We start from the raw sequence: 16,547 nt of genomic DNA, 5'->3' as shown, positions 1-16,547 counted from the left end.
AAAAAAGGGCTTTTTTTTTTTCCCCTCCGATGTAATCTCCTGTGTGACAGATCAGGCAGGCAGCAAAGAGCTCTCTGGATGAATTCCCTTTGCAGGGACCAGTCCCATGGCATCCCAACCACCTGGTGGGCAATCACGAGGTGCATCTCATTTTATCTGCTGCTGATGCACCAAAACTCTGGATGTGCCTAATGCTTGGTTTTGAATAAATGTGACTTGGTTACCTTCTGGTTCTCTTGAAGACTGAAATCACAAGGGCTCGGGGACGATACACCTGAGCAACCAAGTGATGCTGGAAAGCAGCAGCCCCTGATGCAGAGCATTTTACCCAGCTGCTCTGGCATGGCTGTATGTTGGGGTATAACAGGCCTCTCTCTGTAGGGACAGACCCATTTTTTATGTCAGATAGAGCAAGGGTGGTTAAAGCTGGGCCTTTGATGTCCCTCCTGCCCCAGTCCCACCAGGCAGGTTTTAAATGTGGGTAAACCCTCTGGGGGCTTGGGTACCCCCCAGGGATGCTCCTGCTGTCCCTTGCAGGCACTGCTCTGCAGTAAAAAATGCTTTTGCTCAGTTCTTTTTGGTGGGACATTGTTGGAGGTGCAGCTGCAGGAAGCTCTGCTGCCTGGGGCCTCTTCTCGTGCCGGTGCACGGCGTTTCCCGTGGGCAGAACCTGCCTGCCGGGGGGTTTCCTGCCCTGCCAGGCTGCAGGCAGGGGAGGGGAGTGCCTGGGGTGGGGGACAGGGGCTGCTTCTCTCCTGTCATGGTTTAGCCTTGCAGTGGGGATGGTGCAGTGCTCCTCTGAGGTGGAGCTGACTCTCCTCTGCCCTCCTTCCCTGTGGACCTGAGCTGGGCAGTGTTGGCAGCAGGTTGGCCCTGGTATCGTGGGCTGAATTATCTTGGGAAGTTCATCACTCCCTGTGCTTGTGCACACTCGTGCAGCTGTGGGACCCCACCTGAGGTGTGGAGCAAGGCTGTGTGTGTTGTGCAGTGGTCTTTGTAGAGGAGCAGAGAAGTGCTGTGGAAGGATTTACCTTTCTGCCCTAGCAGAAATGTCCCAGGGCTTTATATTCCCAGTTAGCACCCTTGGCTGGTTGAGTCTGTCGAGTTCTGGCCATGGTTCCTGAGAGGCTGTCACCTGCCAGGCCCAGCAGAGGGGCTGGGTCAGCTCCTGGTGAGGGAAGCACAGCGGCGCAGATGAAGAATGGAACCGAAAGCTGCTCCGAGCTGTTTCCTGGCCCCAGCAGGCAGGACGGCGTGGCAACAGTGGGTATTTTTAGAGGCCAGCTGCCTGCAACACAAGAGAGGGAAAGCAGCAGTCAGGCAGGAGAATCGAGTGATGCTGACCCCGTCCCACATCCCTGCCCAGCATTCTTACTCCCCACCAGGATGGGGTCACTGGCATTTCCGTGTCCTCTGTGCATCTTTGCCTGTTGCTGCCTGCAGAGGTGGCTGCTCCCTTCTCCCCTTGGCCATGACTGTGTTTGTGTGATCACAGCTCATCGATTCGAGGGTGGTGCTGGGGGCTCTGCTCTTCCTGCGTGATTGCATTACAGCTTGGGCTGGTGGGCGTTTGGGGGATTGTTTTTTAGAGAAGCCTTTGTCACCAGCGAGGGGAGAACCTGCAGTTTCTCCTGCAGCCGGGGTAATTGCAGTAATTAATTTGGGATGGAGCTGTGCTTCATCGGAAGCGCTGCAGGGGAATCGGATCCACCTTTCAGTCCATCCATCCAAGGCCTGTACATCTGTAGCCAGGGAAGAGGAGGGGGGGGTTGGCTCTGGGCTGATGGCTTAAATTAGTGTCTGCAGGAAGGTCGACTCAGTGTGGGCAGAGATCAGTTTTGGGGCCAGCCCTCTGCTGAGCTGGTGCTGAGTGGGATGGGGTGAGGCTGAGCATCCTGCCTGAGCTGCCTCAGCATTTCAGGTGATTCCCAGTCCGATCTTGCTGGTTTGAACCTATTGCCCATCTGCTTAGTTATTATACCCTTTTTTTCATAGCCCTTGAGGTCTGCTGCTTGCCTGGATCTTACCCTTCAGAGGGTGGTTGTAGATGCCTTTGATTTCTTTTTGCTCCCTGTAGACAGGTACAAAGAAGATGACACCCTGCAGCTGCTCCTGGGTGAATGTTTCCTGGGAGGATGCTGCTTCACAAGGCCCTGCCCAGCTCTGGGAATCAGGGCAACGTGCTCCTCTATGTGTTGCCTTTTCGGATGGGGAAGAGAGACCTTCAAATCCCACAGCTCGGATTTTTGTCATCTGCCAGACCCACTGTCACCCTCCTCCTCATGCTGGAGGGTGGCAGGTGTTGAAGCAAAGGGGCAGAGAAGGCAGGACAGGCAGGCAGGGTTTTTCCTGCCTGTGGCACGGTGTGCAGCCCCTCCTGCCTCTGCTGGCAGGATCCAGTGTGGGCAGAGCTGCTGCTCGCCCAGGGGTTGGTTCCTCTCAGATTCCATGCTCTGTGCTTCAGAGGTTCAGCTCCCAGAGCTGCAGAAAGCTGGCTCTGTCTGCCAACCGCCTCCATGCTGCAAAGGCAGCTGGGAAGCGCTGGAGTGGTGTAGCCCCATTCCCAGCATGGATCTGTCTCCCAAATCTCTTGCCTCTGGCTATCGAAGGGGAGCTCGTGCTGCCTGTCCAGGCAGCTCGGTGCTGTCGAGCACCACTCCCCTCTTGTAGTATGCACAGCAGAGAGGTGTGATCATCCTGCAGCTTTGCACCCCTCTTTTTCCCCTTCCTGCTCTCCTGCTAGCCTGGGGCATTCACTGGGCATCCCTCAGCAATCACAGTCCCTCCTGGGAAGCTGGGAGATGCTCTGTGCTGTGCAGCCCTTCCTACCATGTGGGGGGCAGGTTAGGGCATGCGCTTCACTAAGATTCTTTTTTTTTTCCAGTGGTGGAAAAATTTCGAACTTTTTCTGTCCTTCTGCAGGAACAACCAGTGTGAAGTGGCCACAAGCATTTCCCAGTCCTGCACTGGCTGTGGGTGCAACTCTATGTGCCTTTCGTGCTCTGTTTGCTGCCCACTACGTAAAAATTGCCCTTTTCCTACCCCAAAAAGCAGCACATCGTTCTTTCCATGCCGGGGCTGGGGGTCTCACACTGATGAGACCTGATTGCCCCAGTGATCCCTTCCACCGCTCTGCTCGTGCGGTACTGCCACGGGATGCCTGTGGAGGTGGCATCCCAGGGGTTGGGTGGGATTGTTTCCTGGCAGGAGTGGGGTACGTGGGTGCCATCCGTGCTGGGCTCTGCTCCCAGCATCACGAAGCCAGGGCGTGTCATCACATGCCTCTGGAGTGTCCCTTCGTCCCCCCAGCGGGATCAGCTGAAGCCGAGGCACGACGGAGCCTCCATCAAAGCACGGGTTTTCTGCTTCGGAAAACCCCCGAGGTCAGGAGGGAGATCACCCCGTGGGGTTGGATCTGGTTGTGTTTGGGAGTGGCTCGGGCCAGGCTTCTGCGTTTCAGCCTTTCCCGGAGCGGGAATTCCTCTGGCGGCTCCGCAGTGCCGGATCCTGGCGGCGGGGACCCCGTGGGTGCGTCCCCAATGGATGGCTTAGTCAGGAGTGACTCACCCCGCCAGTCCCCACGTGACATTGCCTCGCTGCTCCCTCCCAGCCTCTGCCAAGCCAAAAAGTGTCCAAATCCCTCCCGTTCTGTTCTGATTTCCACATTGCTGTGCCCCACTGTGCTCCAGAGGATCCCCTGAGCTCCCTCATTTCAGCTCCTGGGACCCCCTCCTGTTGTCTCCGTGCATCTTGTGGGTGACTCCTGCCTGCAGCAGGGCTTCCTGCTTCCTACAAGAAATATTTGGGAGGGAAGAAAGCAGGCACACAGGCAAACCCTTTGGAAATTCCCAGGGGTCCTGCAGGATCCCTGTCCTCACTGGGCAGTGAATTTGAAAACCAGAGGTGGGCAGGCCAGTTTTGTGACTAGCAGAAGCCCTGGATGAGCTTGTAGCTTGGTAAATCTGAGCCCTGCAGCCTGACAGCAGGAGCTGGAGGTGTTAATGCCTTCTCTGGGATGTCACCCAGAACCCCTCTGCTTAACTTTGCTCTTCTCTGGGTTGCTAAAATTAGCTTTGGGCTACACACTCTTCCTTATGAAACCTGTTCCCAGCAGCTGGGGGAGTGTTTCTGTGGTAAACTAGGGCTCTCTGGAAGGCAAGGTGACCCCGTGAAGTTGCCTTTCTCATCCAGGTCTGGGGGAACTGATCCTGCAGCATAACCTGGGCTATAGGAGGGAGATGCTCTCTGGCCTCAGTGTAGGTACTTTTGTTCAAAAGTTGCAGCCCATGAAAGGGGCAGTACTTAATGACAGGCACAGTGGGGTGCTTGGGGCTCAGAGGCAGTTTGCACACTTTCCCTGAGGATGTGTGTGCAAGGAGGGTGGCTCTGGACAACCTGCCACCACATAGCCAGGCCTCTTTGCCATCCCACTTCTCAATGTCTATGGACTGTGCTGGAGGTGTTTTTAAGGGCTTTGATGTGTCTGTCTGCTGAGGATTGATAGCTTTGGGTGCTCTGGAGCAAACGTCCCTGTGGGGTTCCCTCTCCTGTGTCTCCTGCTCCTTTCCAACTCTCCAGCTTTCCTCAGCCCCAGAATTTCAATCTGTTCTCCTTCTTGCCATCCTCCCCCACCGCCCCCATAGGAACCCAGCTGGCTAAAAAAAACCCAACTCTGCCTCCTGGCTTGCAGCAAGCCAGCCTCGGGCTGCTGTGACATGATGCCATCCAGCATCACATCCTGCACCCATGTCCTGCATCCTTCTGGCCCCAGCGACTTCCCCATGTCCCACCTGGAGCACCAATGCCTTCTCTTTGCTGCTGCATCTCCTCTTCACGGTTTAAAGGGGGTGGGAATGGACAGAGGGGTCTCCAAAACGCAGCACCTTGAGCGTTAGGACAGCGCTGGCCTCGGCCAGCTTCGTGTTCCGTGGCACGTCCCTGCCACCCTTGGCTGGTGTGTGGCCACCTGAGAGCAGACACCTGCCACGTGGGGACTTTGCCAGGAGCCACTGCCCACCAGGGACAGCTTTTCTTAGACCTTGCAGAACTTGGCCTTGCACAGAAGTGGCTTCTCTTTGGGGTGCTGCTTTCACGTTACAAACATTTATTTTCCCCCTTCTCAGCCAGCTGAGCTGACTCAGTCAGCAAGGAAATGGTGGGGTGGGATAGGGATGCCTCTGCCAAGGCATCAGAAGCGGTTGGTTTTCTTTCCAAGCACGGCCATCCAGAAATGTCCCATCCTGGCCACTTCCTCTGCTTGGCTGTCATCTGGGGGCTGGCTCACTGGCATCCCGTATCCCTGCCCCCCTTCCATCCCCAGGAAGGTGGGATGCCTTGTTTCCACCCTGTCCTTTGTGCTCTCCCACCTCCCTGCAGCCTTGGCTGGGGAGGAAGCACGCTGGCTTTTTCCGAGCTGGCAAATGAGACAGCTTAAGTGCTTTACTCTTTCCTGCCTACGTGTCCCTGCTCGTGTCAGCCCTTACGCTGCACAATACCCAGTGCTGTGGTGGGGTTCCCGAGCCCTGCCCGGGCAGCAGGGCTGTGCTGGGCCTTGTCCTGTGCAACTGGCATTATTCCCTTCTGCCAGGGGAAGCAGGTTCTGTTCTGCTGGGTGCTGTGGCCCCCAGGTGCAGGTGCTGTGCTGGCAGAGGACCGTGGTGCTTACGGGGTGGGTCCTTGGTGCAGCTGCCTCCTGGCCCCCGTGCGAGGTGCTGGGTAGAGCATCACTTCCATGGGGACTTCCACGTCACTTCCAGCTCTCAGAAGGGGACACTCGTGGAGTCCTCGGCTGCCTGGTCCCTGCCCAAGTGCTGGAGATGTGCTCTGTGCACCCATGTGCCATCTCCGGGGTGCTGCCCTGGGACCATCACTTCAAAAAAAATGAGGCTGCTTTAAACCAGTAGGGAATTTATTTTCCAGGAGATGTTGGGTCTGAATATCTTGGCCCTTCAGATTTCCTTCACCTCTCTGACACATAGGACAACTCTTCCCTGATTTTTTCTTCCTGAGGCTGTGCTGGAGCCCTCAAGGGGTAAGGGAAGGGGAGGACCTGGAGCTCCTTTATCTCACCCAACCCCTCATGCTTCAGCTTCAGATTGACCAGCAGGGCCCATAGACATGGTCTTTCAGCTTTGCCTACTCTTCAATCAGTAATGTAGGTTTTTTCAAGATGATCTACCTCTTCCATCCTCCACCTGGTGCTGGTTCAGCTGGTAAAGTCAGGGAAGCCATGGGAGGAGGTGAGGTGCTCAGGGTCTACTCGGCAGGGAGGAGGCACCAGGACTGCATGCTTGGCTCAAATATTCCCCGTGTTTATCTCATGCTTGGATGCATCCTCACCTGGTGGAAGCCCAGCTCCTTTGGCTGGGAGCCCAGGATGCTCTCTGGAGACATGGAGGTGGGCTGTGCAGCTGAGGTTTCCCAATCTTCCATGAGCATCAGGCAGCCTGGGCTTACCCTGAGCTCCCTGGTACTCTGAGTGTCCTGTGGGGTGGCTGGGCACCAGAGGAGGGTGTCCACTCCTGGGGCAGGCATGTTTTGGGGAGCTCCCACACCCAGGGCTCCTGGTTTATCCCATGACAGTAACGGGGGCCTGGGCAACCAGGGATCCCTTTGGCAAATAGGGATGGATCCCTTTGGTGAATGCTGCTCTGAATGGGGTGGGTTGCTGGGGTTGTTGTGCCTGGGCTGCTGCTTGCTCCTGCTTTCAGGGCACATCATCCCCTACCAGTGCCTTCCTCCCACTGCTGGAGGGGCCGTGTAGTGGTGATGCTGCTGCTCTCCGTGTCTCAGCCATCCTGCCAGTGACACAGCCCAGGTTTCCTACTGCTGGGGTCGTGATGCATCTCCTGATGGCACTGTAGCCTGGAAACAGTCTGCCTGGAGGCACACCAAGCTAGTGGAGGGTTTGGCAGGGGAAGGTGGCCGTGCCTTTCCCTGCAGTCTGGGACAGGCTTACAGCTCCATGGACCTGGTCTCACCCACCCCCAAGGGGAGCAGCCTCTTCACTCACAGGACACGGCGTGGTTGACCCCGTTCTAGTGCTGAGTAGACACAAGTGATGGGAATTTCCTATCCCAGTTCCAGAAACAGCTCTACTTGGCATGAGTTGGAAAGGATGTCTTGACCCTCCCACCTCCACTGAAGTCTCTGCAGCTCTGTGGCGGTGCTTTAGGCACGGTGAGGGTTAACCACCAGGCTTCTTCAGCATGCACAGAACCTGGGGGAGCTTTTCAGAGGTTCCCAGCTCTACTTTGCCTGGCTCTCTAAAATAAACCATGTAACCTTCCTAAAAATACTCAGAGGGCAGTAGCCCCTGGAGAGCACCAGCACTGCTTGCTCCTGGTTTCTAGACCAAGCCATTGGAGAGATCAGATCACGTGCCTGCATCTCACAGCCCTGGAAAGCCCTTGGCTTTCTCAAAGTCTCCTGCAGGATACAGGAGTCCAGGTCTTGATCTGAACCTGCCTTTCGAGGCCAGCCCACTTCTTGTGGCACCCTGCTCTTCCTCACTCCTGGCAGGAGCTGGTGCCTGCCCACACATCTCTGCATGAGGTGGCACTGCCAGCTCCAGGTTTAATGTGCCGTGGTCGGGAGCGTCACCAGCTGCCCTGGGCGCCGTGGGAGGGAGGAAGGATCCATGGCCTTTCCCTGGAGCAAGCCCTGGGCCTCCCCATGGGTGTGGGAGGCCCTGGCAAGGAGGAATAGCTGGGCCCTTCCTCTCATTTTTTTTTTTTTAGGCATGTGGGAGGAGGATGGAAAGGGCTCTGAGGAGGAGGGAGGGAGGGAGCTGAATTTTCCATGAGCAGCTGTCAAAATGTAATCTCCTGCGTCGCTCCGGCTGGCAGCTTAGGCAGGATAAATTAACGGGGATTTCGGGGAATGTGGAAAATACCATGGCCTGAAGGGGGCTGGCCATGAGGGAGCGGCTCTTTCATCTGCGGGACTGGCTCGGGGCAGCGCGATGGAGGGATCTGCAAGGCACAGGGCTTGGTGCCTGCCGCTGTTGGGTGCCGGTTTCACGGGTTTTCTGCCCTCCACCTCCACCCAAAGGTCACCTGGAGAAGGGATGAGGGAGCTCACCCCTCCTCTGCCTCCCCGTTCCTGCTGGCTCCTGCCGGAGGGGAACGCAAGCAGTTGCTGTTGCAATGTCAAGTATTGGTGCCAACAGCTGGGGTGCAGGGCAGCCCCATGCCCTGGGGACCTTTCCACGCTGTCTCCTTGCTCCTGCTCAAACCTGGGAATTTATGCAATTGCCTTTTCATCTTCCTTTTTTTTTCCCCCCCTCCATCTTGTGAAATGCAGAGCCAGACACGTATGTGTGTTCCTGCACTGGTCTCAGCCCCCAGACCTGTCTGTCTGGAGGGCACCACACACGTGCTGGGGCTTGAGCCCGGGCCCCTCCATCTGCCCGATGTCCCCATGTCCTTGCCACGGGGCCGTGGCGCTGTCGGGAGTCCCAGTCCCCCGGCCAGCTGCCCACGGAGCGCTGGGGAGCATGAGGAGTGTTCATGCCGGCTATTTATAACCGTGCTAAAGCTATCCCAGCTAGCAGAGAGGCCTGGAGATACGGCAGCAGCCGCTTGCCAGAGCCTGCAAAGGGCCCTGCTCTTTGCCTGGCCCTGCTGATTCACCAACAGCTGTGCCCTGGCAGCTGCTGCCCGGGCGGTGTCATCCGGGGCCCTCTCCTTCCCTGCCGGCCGCACATCTCGTAGGATGCTTTCAGGTGCTGCCGGGGCCGGCAGATCTGGGACAGCCCGTTTAAAATAACACATTGGCACAGAAAAAAGTGGGGGGAGCAGAGGGAACGAGGTCTCCTGGCACACCCCGCACGGGGAGCGGCGCCGAACCCCGACCAACGCCTCGCCCTTTGCCGAGGGGAGCCCCTCACAGCCCTTCCAGGGGCTCGCCGGTCCCCAGGGCTCCCGGGGGGAATGGTGCCCGCGGCGTGGGGAGCCGTGGGCGTCAGGCAGGTGGGCAGGCTGCCAGGGGAGCGGGGCTCTGCGAGGGTGTCTCGCAAGGGGAGGCCGGTTGGGTCTTGCAGCAGGCAGGCTGGGAGCCATCCGAGCCGTCCGCGCTATAAATACACTGGGCGGGTAAACACTTGGGAGGAGGAAAAAAACCAGCTATTTCAGCTAATGGGCACGGCTGCCACAAGGTATAAATCGGTCAGGAGTAAAATTAGGCTGGAGACGAGAAGGCAGATTGGTAGTGCTGCCCACGAGGCCCTGGCTGCCAGTGCTGTCCTGTCACCTGGGGCTTGGTGCAAATGGGGCCAGACTCACAGCACAGACCTCGTGGATCAACCTGGCTGGGGCAGGGATGTGTCCCTGCAGTGGCACACTGCAGGACAGCAGGACACCCCACTGGAAGGACCTCTGGGCTCGAGGGCTCCTTGTTTTAACAAGTCCTTTGAGTCCTGCCTTTTAGGCCAGTCCAACACCATCCATGATACTCATCCTTGTTGCACCCTCCTGAGAAATAACTGCCCTCTGGAGGGGCAGGATTGGCATCCCTAGGCTTTCATTTGAGGAGCTGAGAAGTCATCTGTATTTATCACCACTGTTAATGAGCGGGTACTCAGCTGTTGGGCAGTTACCCTGCAGAGGTCTGAGCTGCCTCCTGTTAAAGCCAATCTACTTTCTCCCTTCTAAGAAGCAAAAAAAAAAAAAAAAATGCCCTGGCCACATCCACGTGGTGGCAAAAAAGAACCTGATTCATCCTTAGATAATTTGTGTACATTGCTTTTCTCTTCTTTCCTGAGCAGCCTTTGCATATATATGAAGAAAGCTCTTAGGCGGCACTGCAGTCAAACCTGATCTGCTTTTAGAAGGCAGATCCTTAAATTACCCTCTCCCTCTCTGCAGGCAGGGAATTGCTGGATGTTCTGGTGCAAACCTGTGGTGGCACACTCCACTTGAGCCCTCCTGCTCTGCTGGGCAGGGGTGCACTGCATGGCCTCGAGCTGGCTGCAGCGGGAGGACAGGGAGTCCTGAGAGGGTGACCTGTAGGACTGGTTGGTGTTCTGTTCCTTAGGAGTGTGCAGCTTAGACACCTGGGTTTGGGGCAGCCTCGGTCGGCGGGGCTGGGGGTGATGCCGTGGTGATCTGCATGGCTCGAGCAGGTGGTGACACTGGTGTGACACCCTGGCACCAGCCAGGCCCCTTCATGCCCAAGCAAGGTTGCCGTGCAGGTCTGGGCATCCCAGCCAGCTTCATCCAAGAGCCTGAGTCACCAGGCAGAGCCAAGGTCAAACTGGGACATCAACCTGCAGGGTGCCCCTGTTCAGGGGCTGCTGCTTGGCGTTGGAGGGGTGAGCACCCACCTCACTCCTGAAAAAAGCTGGAGAGAGCAGCAATTTGGGTTTGAGGCTCCAACCTGCCAGTCCTTTGCTGCAGCCCTACAAAAAAAACCTCCTTCCTTGCAGCTTCTCTGGCTCAGCCACGCGGTGCTGAGCTCTGGCAGCAGGGACAGCACCATCCAGGCAGGGGGACGTGCCCCTGCACTTGCCAGTGGCAGGGAGCTGCACGCCCCAGGCTGCTGCTTGCCCTTTAAGGCCTGGCAGCAGCTGATGGCCACGTGTGCGCTGCCTTGGCACTCTGTCTGTGCCCTCTGCGTGCGCTCGGGGACGACCAGCGCGCCGGCCGGGGTGGCTGTGCCCTGTCCGGTGGCTGTGCCCGCACCAGCACAGGATGAGCAGGTGCCCAGCGGGCGCTGCGTGGGGTGAGGGTCACCATGCAGGCGGCAGGTGAGGGGCTGCCCTGCCCCACCACGGCCTCAGGGATTCCCTGGGATGCAGGGCGGACGATTCCCGCTGCCCTTGCTTGCTAAGGGCTCCTCTCTGCTCTCCCTCCAGGTTTCAAGTGCCCCATTTGCTCCAAATCTGTGGCTTCTGACGAGATGGAAATGCACTTTATCATGTGTCTGAGCAAACCTCGCCTCTCCTACAACGGTAAGGGCCGAGCTCTGCGGGGACACGGCATCCTGCCGCTTTGGGATGACTCCGGGCAGGCTGGAGCAGGCAGCTCAGCTGAGCTTGCCAAGAGGGCTGTTCTCCAGCGGGGTGGTGCTGCTCCCAGTCCCTGCTCCACTCTGCTCCCCCAGCATGGCTCAACTCTGCTGCTCTTGCTTTTGGGCTCGTTTGTAACACAGCCCCCTGCCCGGGCTGCTCTGTGCCAGAGGGAGCCCTCCTGGCCGGGTGTCCTGCCTGGCGAGGACAGGGGACACGTGTCCCCTTGGGCTGCCCCTCTGAGGGCTCATGGCCTTCCTCCCCTCCTCACTGACTGGGAAAATTATGGTGCTGAGCACTGGGCTGAGCACTGGGCTGCAGACTCTCGGCATCTCCCACCTCCCTCCTGACCACTGGTGTGGGAGGGATGCTCGCCTCCTGGTCGGTGGTGATTTTTTAGAAGCCAGGGGTAGGGGCTGTGTTTGCTCCAGGTGCCCCAGCCCCTGTGCCTCCACCTGAGCCTCCTGATAGTGTTTTACAGTGCTGCTGCCCTTCTGCCCCATGGCAGCTGCACCCACAGCAGGGCCGTGGGTTCCCCTTCATCCCAGGGAGGGCAACACTGCGGGGGTCCCCGTCTCACCGCTGCCCTCTGCTCCCCTCCCAGACGACGTGCTGACCAAGGATGCCGGCGAGTGCGTGATCTGCCTGGAGGAGCTGCTGCAGGGGGACACGATAGCCAGGCTGCCCTGCCTCTGCATTTATCACAAAAGGTACTGTGAGGGGAGGGCCAGGCGGGCGGCAGGGGACAGGAGGGGACACCTGAGCTTCAGCAGCACAAGGGTGACACGCTCTGCTCTCCTCTGGCAGCTGTATAGACTCGTGGTTTGAAGTGAACAGATCCTGCCCGGAGCATCCTTCTGATTGACCCACCGGGCGTGCTTGCTGCCTTCTCTTTAAGGTGAGCCTGGGGCGGGCTGCTCAAACGGGACATTCCCATGCTGGGTTTGAATCCTGGGCCGGGAGGATGGGGTGGGATGAGGTGGGGTGGGACAGCCAGGGCTCGGGCTCCTCACCCGGGATGGTCTCTCTCTGCCTTTGCAGGGCACCTTGCTATACCTGCTGTACCTCCTCTCCCTGTCCCCCCTGCCCCGCCTGGAGTTTTGGGCTGACTTTAAATTCCTCAAGAAGACAAAAATAAAACCCAGAAACTTGAATCCACTTGGGACAACGGCGCATTTTTTTTTATTTTATTTTATTTTATTTTATTTTATTTTATTATTTTTATTTGTTTTGTTGTTGTTGTGTTTTTTTTTTTTTTTTGCTTGTTTTGTTTTTAATTTAAAAGATTTAAAACAAAAAGAAACATCCAGGAGAAGACAGTGTGAGAAAAGCGGAGCGACCTGCTCTCCCTTCCACAGCCGCTGGTGACCAGGAGAGCTCTGCCCGCCCAGAGGCCCCAGGGACGCCCTCGGCCGAAAACCCTGCCATGATGTTTGGCTTTTCTCCCCGAGGCGAAAGGGGAAAGCTGCCGGGGGACAGCCGGCCAAACGGAGCACGCGGCATTTCTCACCGGCAACCCCCCACCTCCCACCCGGACTCGCCCGGGGGCTCTGCTCGGTTTTTTTGCACTGACTAAACGGGAAATTTCCTCCTCTCTCCCGTCTCCCTTTTGGAGATCTCCACCCCGGCCCCGGCAGCGTTGAGATGGGGACTCTGCCCCACGCCAGGAGCGGGGCCACTGCTCCCCCCTGCTGAGTCGCAGGGGTCCGTCTTTCAAGTGTTTACAACGAGGGAAAAGAAAAAAAAAAAAAAGGAAAAAAAAAAGAAAAAAAAAGAAGAAAAAAAAAGAGAAAATGGACAGGAAAAAAAACCAACAAAAAAAACAAACAACAAACCACAACTGAAGCTTCGTGTTGACTGGCGTGTTCTTCGATTTGAGCTTCCCTGCCCCGGTGATGTTTACAGACTGGTCACTCTTTAACTCAGCTATAACCACTCAGAGACTGGAGAGCCGCAGCATCCCCGCCGCCCCTCCCGCGCCCCCTCGCCGGGCTCCTCTTGCCAAAACCGCCCCCCCCCTTCTTTCTTTTCCATCGGCTTTGAGTTGGACCCTTTGGAGGAGGGTATGGGGAAGGCCCCGATGGCCCCCCGGATGCCCCCGGCCACTCCTGGTCACGGGAGTGGCTTTGCTGGAGGTGCCAAGATGGAGTCATTTCATGGCAGTGCCCCCTCCCCTGCCCATCCCGTCCCCTCCTGGCGCGGCGGGCGCGTTTTCGTTGGTGAGACCTCCCCTGCTGGTGGCCGTGCCCCTGCGGGAAACCTTTCTGTATTTATATATTAAAAAAAAAACGGGGGAAAAAAAAAAAGAGTTCAGAGCTTGGGGGGAGCTTCCTTCATTAGTCAAGGTGTTTTGATATGGTATTAAAACAATGTTCAATAAAATATTCACTGTTATTTTATTTCACTGGCTTTCTTGGTGAAGCAGATGATGCCGACGGGGTGCTGGAGACCCCCATCTGTGCCAACGTCCCTTCCCTGTATCTGCCACGTGGGGATGGCCCCAGTGGTGCTCAGCAGGTCCCAGAGATGGGATGCCATGATGGACATTCCCACCCAGCACCACCAGCACCGTGACTCAGGGGAAGAGACCAAAGTGGGACCCCCATGGTGCCCTGTGGGCGTCTGTGTGTGCTGCCTGGCACAGGGACTGTCTGGGGAGGGGCTGGGGGGTCCTGTCCCCCAAAAGACATCACAGCACATGGAGGCTATGGGGTGCAAAGGGGTTTATTTGGGGTTTGAGGATCCCTGACCCCCTGAGGTGGGAATGGAGGGATTTGTGGGGACACAAAGGGTGGCAGTGCAGGGCAGCGTGGCCACCCCAGCCCTGACTCCAGGGGCTGCAGCCCCCCGCTGCCCGCTCAGTGCCGGTGCTCCCCCTCAGAGCACCTTGCCGGGGTTCATGAGGTTGTGGGGGTCCAGAGCAGCCTTGATGGAGCGCAGGGTGTCCAGCCCCTCCTGGCCCAGCTCCTCCAGCAGCAGCGCCCGCTTGCCCAGCCCCACGCCGTGCTCCCCGGTGCAGGTGCCCCCCGCCGCCAGTGCCCGCCTGCAGGACAGGGAGAGTCAGGACGTGGGGACATCTCTCTGTCCAGTTGTCCCCACAGAGTGCCCCCATCCCCACCTGCCCAGGCGCTGGGTGAAGGCGTGGACGCGCTGGGCCTCCTCTGGGTCCTGGGTGTTGAAGATGAGGATGCAGTGGAAGTTGCCATCGCCTACGTGTCCCACCATGGGTCCTGCAGGGCCGTGGGTCAATGAGGTGCACGGGGAGGGTGGTGACCCCCCCCAGCCCACCCCTCTGTCCCAGGAGGCTGCGGCCCCACTGACCGGTGAGGCCGGAGTCCTGCAGGTCCTGCTTGGTCTCCACCACCACGTCGGGCAGGCGGGAGATGGGCACACAGACATCCGTGGAGTAGCCCTGGGGCGGGCAGGGCAGAGCTGTGGCACCTGCAGCTCCGTGGGCGCTGCCGCCATCGTCCCTGTCCTCGTGCCCGTCCCTCACCTGGCAGCCGGGCCGCAGGGCCAGGGCCGCGTACCAGGCGTTGTGGCGCATGGCCCAGAGCTGCCCGCGCTCCTCCGGCCCCTCCGCCCACGCCAGGCCGGAGCCGCCGTTCAGCCGCACGATCTCCTCTGACGGTGACCGGGAGCCCTGGCATGGGACCCACGGCACCCCCAGGCGCCTGGCCCTCACCCCAGGACCTCCAGTGCCCATCCTGGGCATCCATCCCATATCTCAGGATACCCCTGGTCCTCCCATCCCTTGTCCCTGAGCACCCATCCATCACCCTGTCTGGTAACCCCTGTCCCGTGTCCCTGAGCCCCTCAGCAGACCCCCAGCCCACACGCCCATCCCTTACCCTGGTGTCTTCCCAGTCCCCATCCCAAGCATCCATCCCTGGTCCCTCTGTTCCTGGTCCGGGGCACCCATCCCTCACCCCAGGACCACCCTGTCCCCCGTCCCCTGCCCCTGGACACCCATCCCTCATCCCTGGGTGTCCACCATGGCCCCCAGCCCCAGGCCCCCTGTCCTCATGCCTATTCCCATCCGTACCCGTCTGCCGCTGCTGCTCAGCCAGGCTGTTACGGGAGCCATGGAGCTCCAGGAGCAGCGTGGCTGCCACGGGCAGCCCCATCCCGCTGTAGCGGCCACAGGCGTCTGCCATCACCTCATCCAGGAACTCTGGTGAGAGGAGGTGGCGCTCAGTGCCACCACCAGCCCCTGGCCCCGCAGCCTCACCTCCGGCCCCGGGCACCCACCGATGCGGGCCACGGGCACGGCAGCCTGCAGCACCTGGACCGTGCACGCCACGGCCGCCCCCACGCCGGGGAAGGAGGCGATGGTGGCGGCGGTGGCCTCGGGCAGCGGGTGCAGGCGCAGCGTGGCCTGCGTCAGGAAGCCCAGGGTGCCTTCGGAGCCCACGAAGAGTGAGGTCAGGTCGTAGCCGGCCGCCCGCTTCCTGCGTGGAGCTGGTGAGCAGGGACACCCCCAGCATTGCCCTGCCCAGCACACCCCTGGCCCCAGCACCCACCTGGCCTGGCGCCCGGGGCCGGCAGTGTGGAGCAGGCGCCCGTCCGGCAGCACCACGCGCAGGTTGAGCACGTTGGGCCGCATGGTGCCGTAGCGCACCGCGTTGGTGCCCGAGGCGCCCGTGGCCGCCATGCCACACAGAGAGGCGTCTGCCCCGGGGTCTGCGAGCAGGGGATAGGCAGGGGATGGAGGTGGGGATGGTGAGGACACCTCAAGGACCCCAAACACAGCAAAACTACGGGTATCCCCAGCAGCACTCGGGGCCGCGGCACCTCCGGTCCCACAGGCACCACTGGGACCATGGCACACCCCTGGAGCCCCAGCATTCCCAACATCCCCAGCCCAAAGGCATCCCCAGCACCCTCAGTGCTGTGACCCCCGGCCCCATGGCCCCCCTGTGCCCACAGTACCGACAGGGAACCAGAGCCCGGTGCCACGCAGGTGGTTGTTGAGGGCCTTGCGGGTGACACCGGGCTCCACTGTCACCGAGAAGTCCTCGAGGCTCAGCTCCGCGATGGTGTCCATGTGGCTCAGGTCGAAGCAGACGCCGCCCTGGCACAGGGGCACCGGTGGGTGTGGGCACAGCTGGGCACCGAGAGCCCCTGGGGGACCAGGGGTGTGGGGGAGCCGATACCTGCACGGCATTGACACCGCCCTCGAGGCCGGTGCCGGTGCCAAAGGGCACCATGGGCACGCGGTGGCGGTGGCAGAGCGCGGCCAACTCCTGCACCTGCCCCACCGACCGGGGCCACACCACGGCGTCCGGGGGGGCACAGCTGGGGGACAGGCGGCACCGCTGCGAAAAAATGACTCGCCCCCTCCTTGGGGCCCTTCCCCTCCCCAGGTGTTTCCCCTCCCTGGGATCCTTCCCCAGGGCTGCAGCCCCAGAGGGCACTCACGGGTGCATGGACTCATCGTGGCCGTGCTGCTCCCGCACCGCCGTGGCCGTGGAGACGTTGGGGGCCCCGACCACGGCGCTCAGGGCCTGCACAAAGTCGGGGGGCAGCGAGGGCTGCG

The 16,547-nt window shown here is 59.5% G+C and overlaps 2 protein-coding genes across 3 annotated transcripts in view; one reads left to right on the top strand and one right to left on the bottom strand.

Moving 5' to 3' along the window:
• Nucleotides 1-13,407, top strand: part of ZNRF1 (zinc and ring finger 1) — a 21,902-nt gene extending 8,495 nt beyond the window's left edge. Inside the window, exons 2-5 of one of the 2 annotated variants that reach the window (XM_027895693.1) lie at nt 10,856-10,951; nt 11,613-11,718; nt 11,816-11,906; nt 12,294-13,407. In XM_027895693.1, coding sequence (XP_027751494.1) covers nt 10,856-10,951; nt 11,613-11,718; nt 11,816-11,873 — 260 coding nt within the window. In that variant the 3' untranslated portion in view covers nt 11,874-11,906; nt 12,294-13,407. Of the gene's footprint in view, nt 1-10,855; nt 10,952-11,612; nt 11,719-11,815; nt 11,907-12,049 lie in introns of both variants that reach the window. The other variant, XM_027895692.1, reaches the window with a different exon arrangement.
• Nucleotides 13,408-13,772: 365 nt separating this feature from the next.
• On the bottom strand, nt 13,773-16,542 carry LDHD (lactate dehydrogenase D; the record flags this gene model as incomplete). Its single annotated transcript, XM_027895698.1, has 10 exons — nt 13,773-14,051; nt 14,127-14,238; nt 14,330-14,420; nt 14,505-14,632; nt 15,054-15,182; nt 15,260-15,459; nt 15,532-15,691; nt 15,941-16,082; nt 16,165-16,306; nt 16,430-16,542. Coding segments are annotated over 10 exons (1,383 nt in total), but the record flags the coding sequence as incomplete, so codon positions are not given.
• Between the last annotated feature and the right edge of the window lie 5 nt (nt 16,543-16,547).

The sequence above is a fragment of the Empidonax traillii genome, unplaced genomic scaffold (assembly GCF_003031625.1).
Source record: "Empidonax traillii isolate 1590-97213 ecotype Southwest subspecies unplaced genomic scaffold, ASM303162v1 scaffold465:size698125, whole genome shotgun sequence".
In the NCBI taxonomy this organism is placed as follows: Eukaryota; Metazoa; Chordata; class Aves; order Passeriformes; family Tyrannidae; genus Empidonax; species Empidonax traillii.
This window is presented reverse-complemented; position numbering and strand designations above follow the sequence as displayed.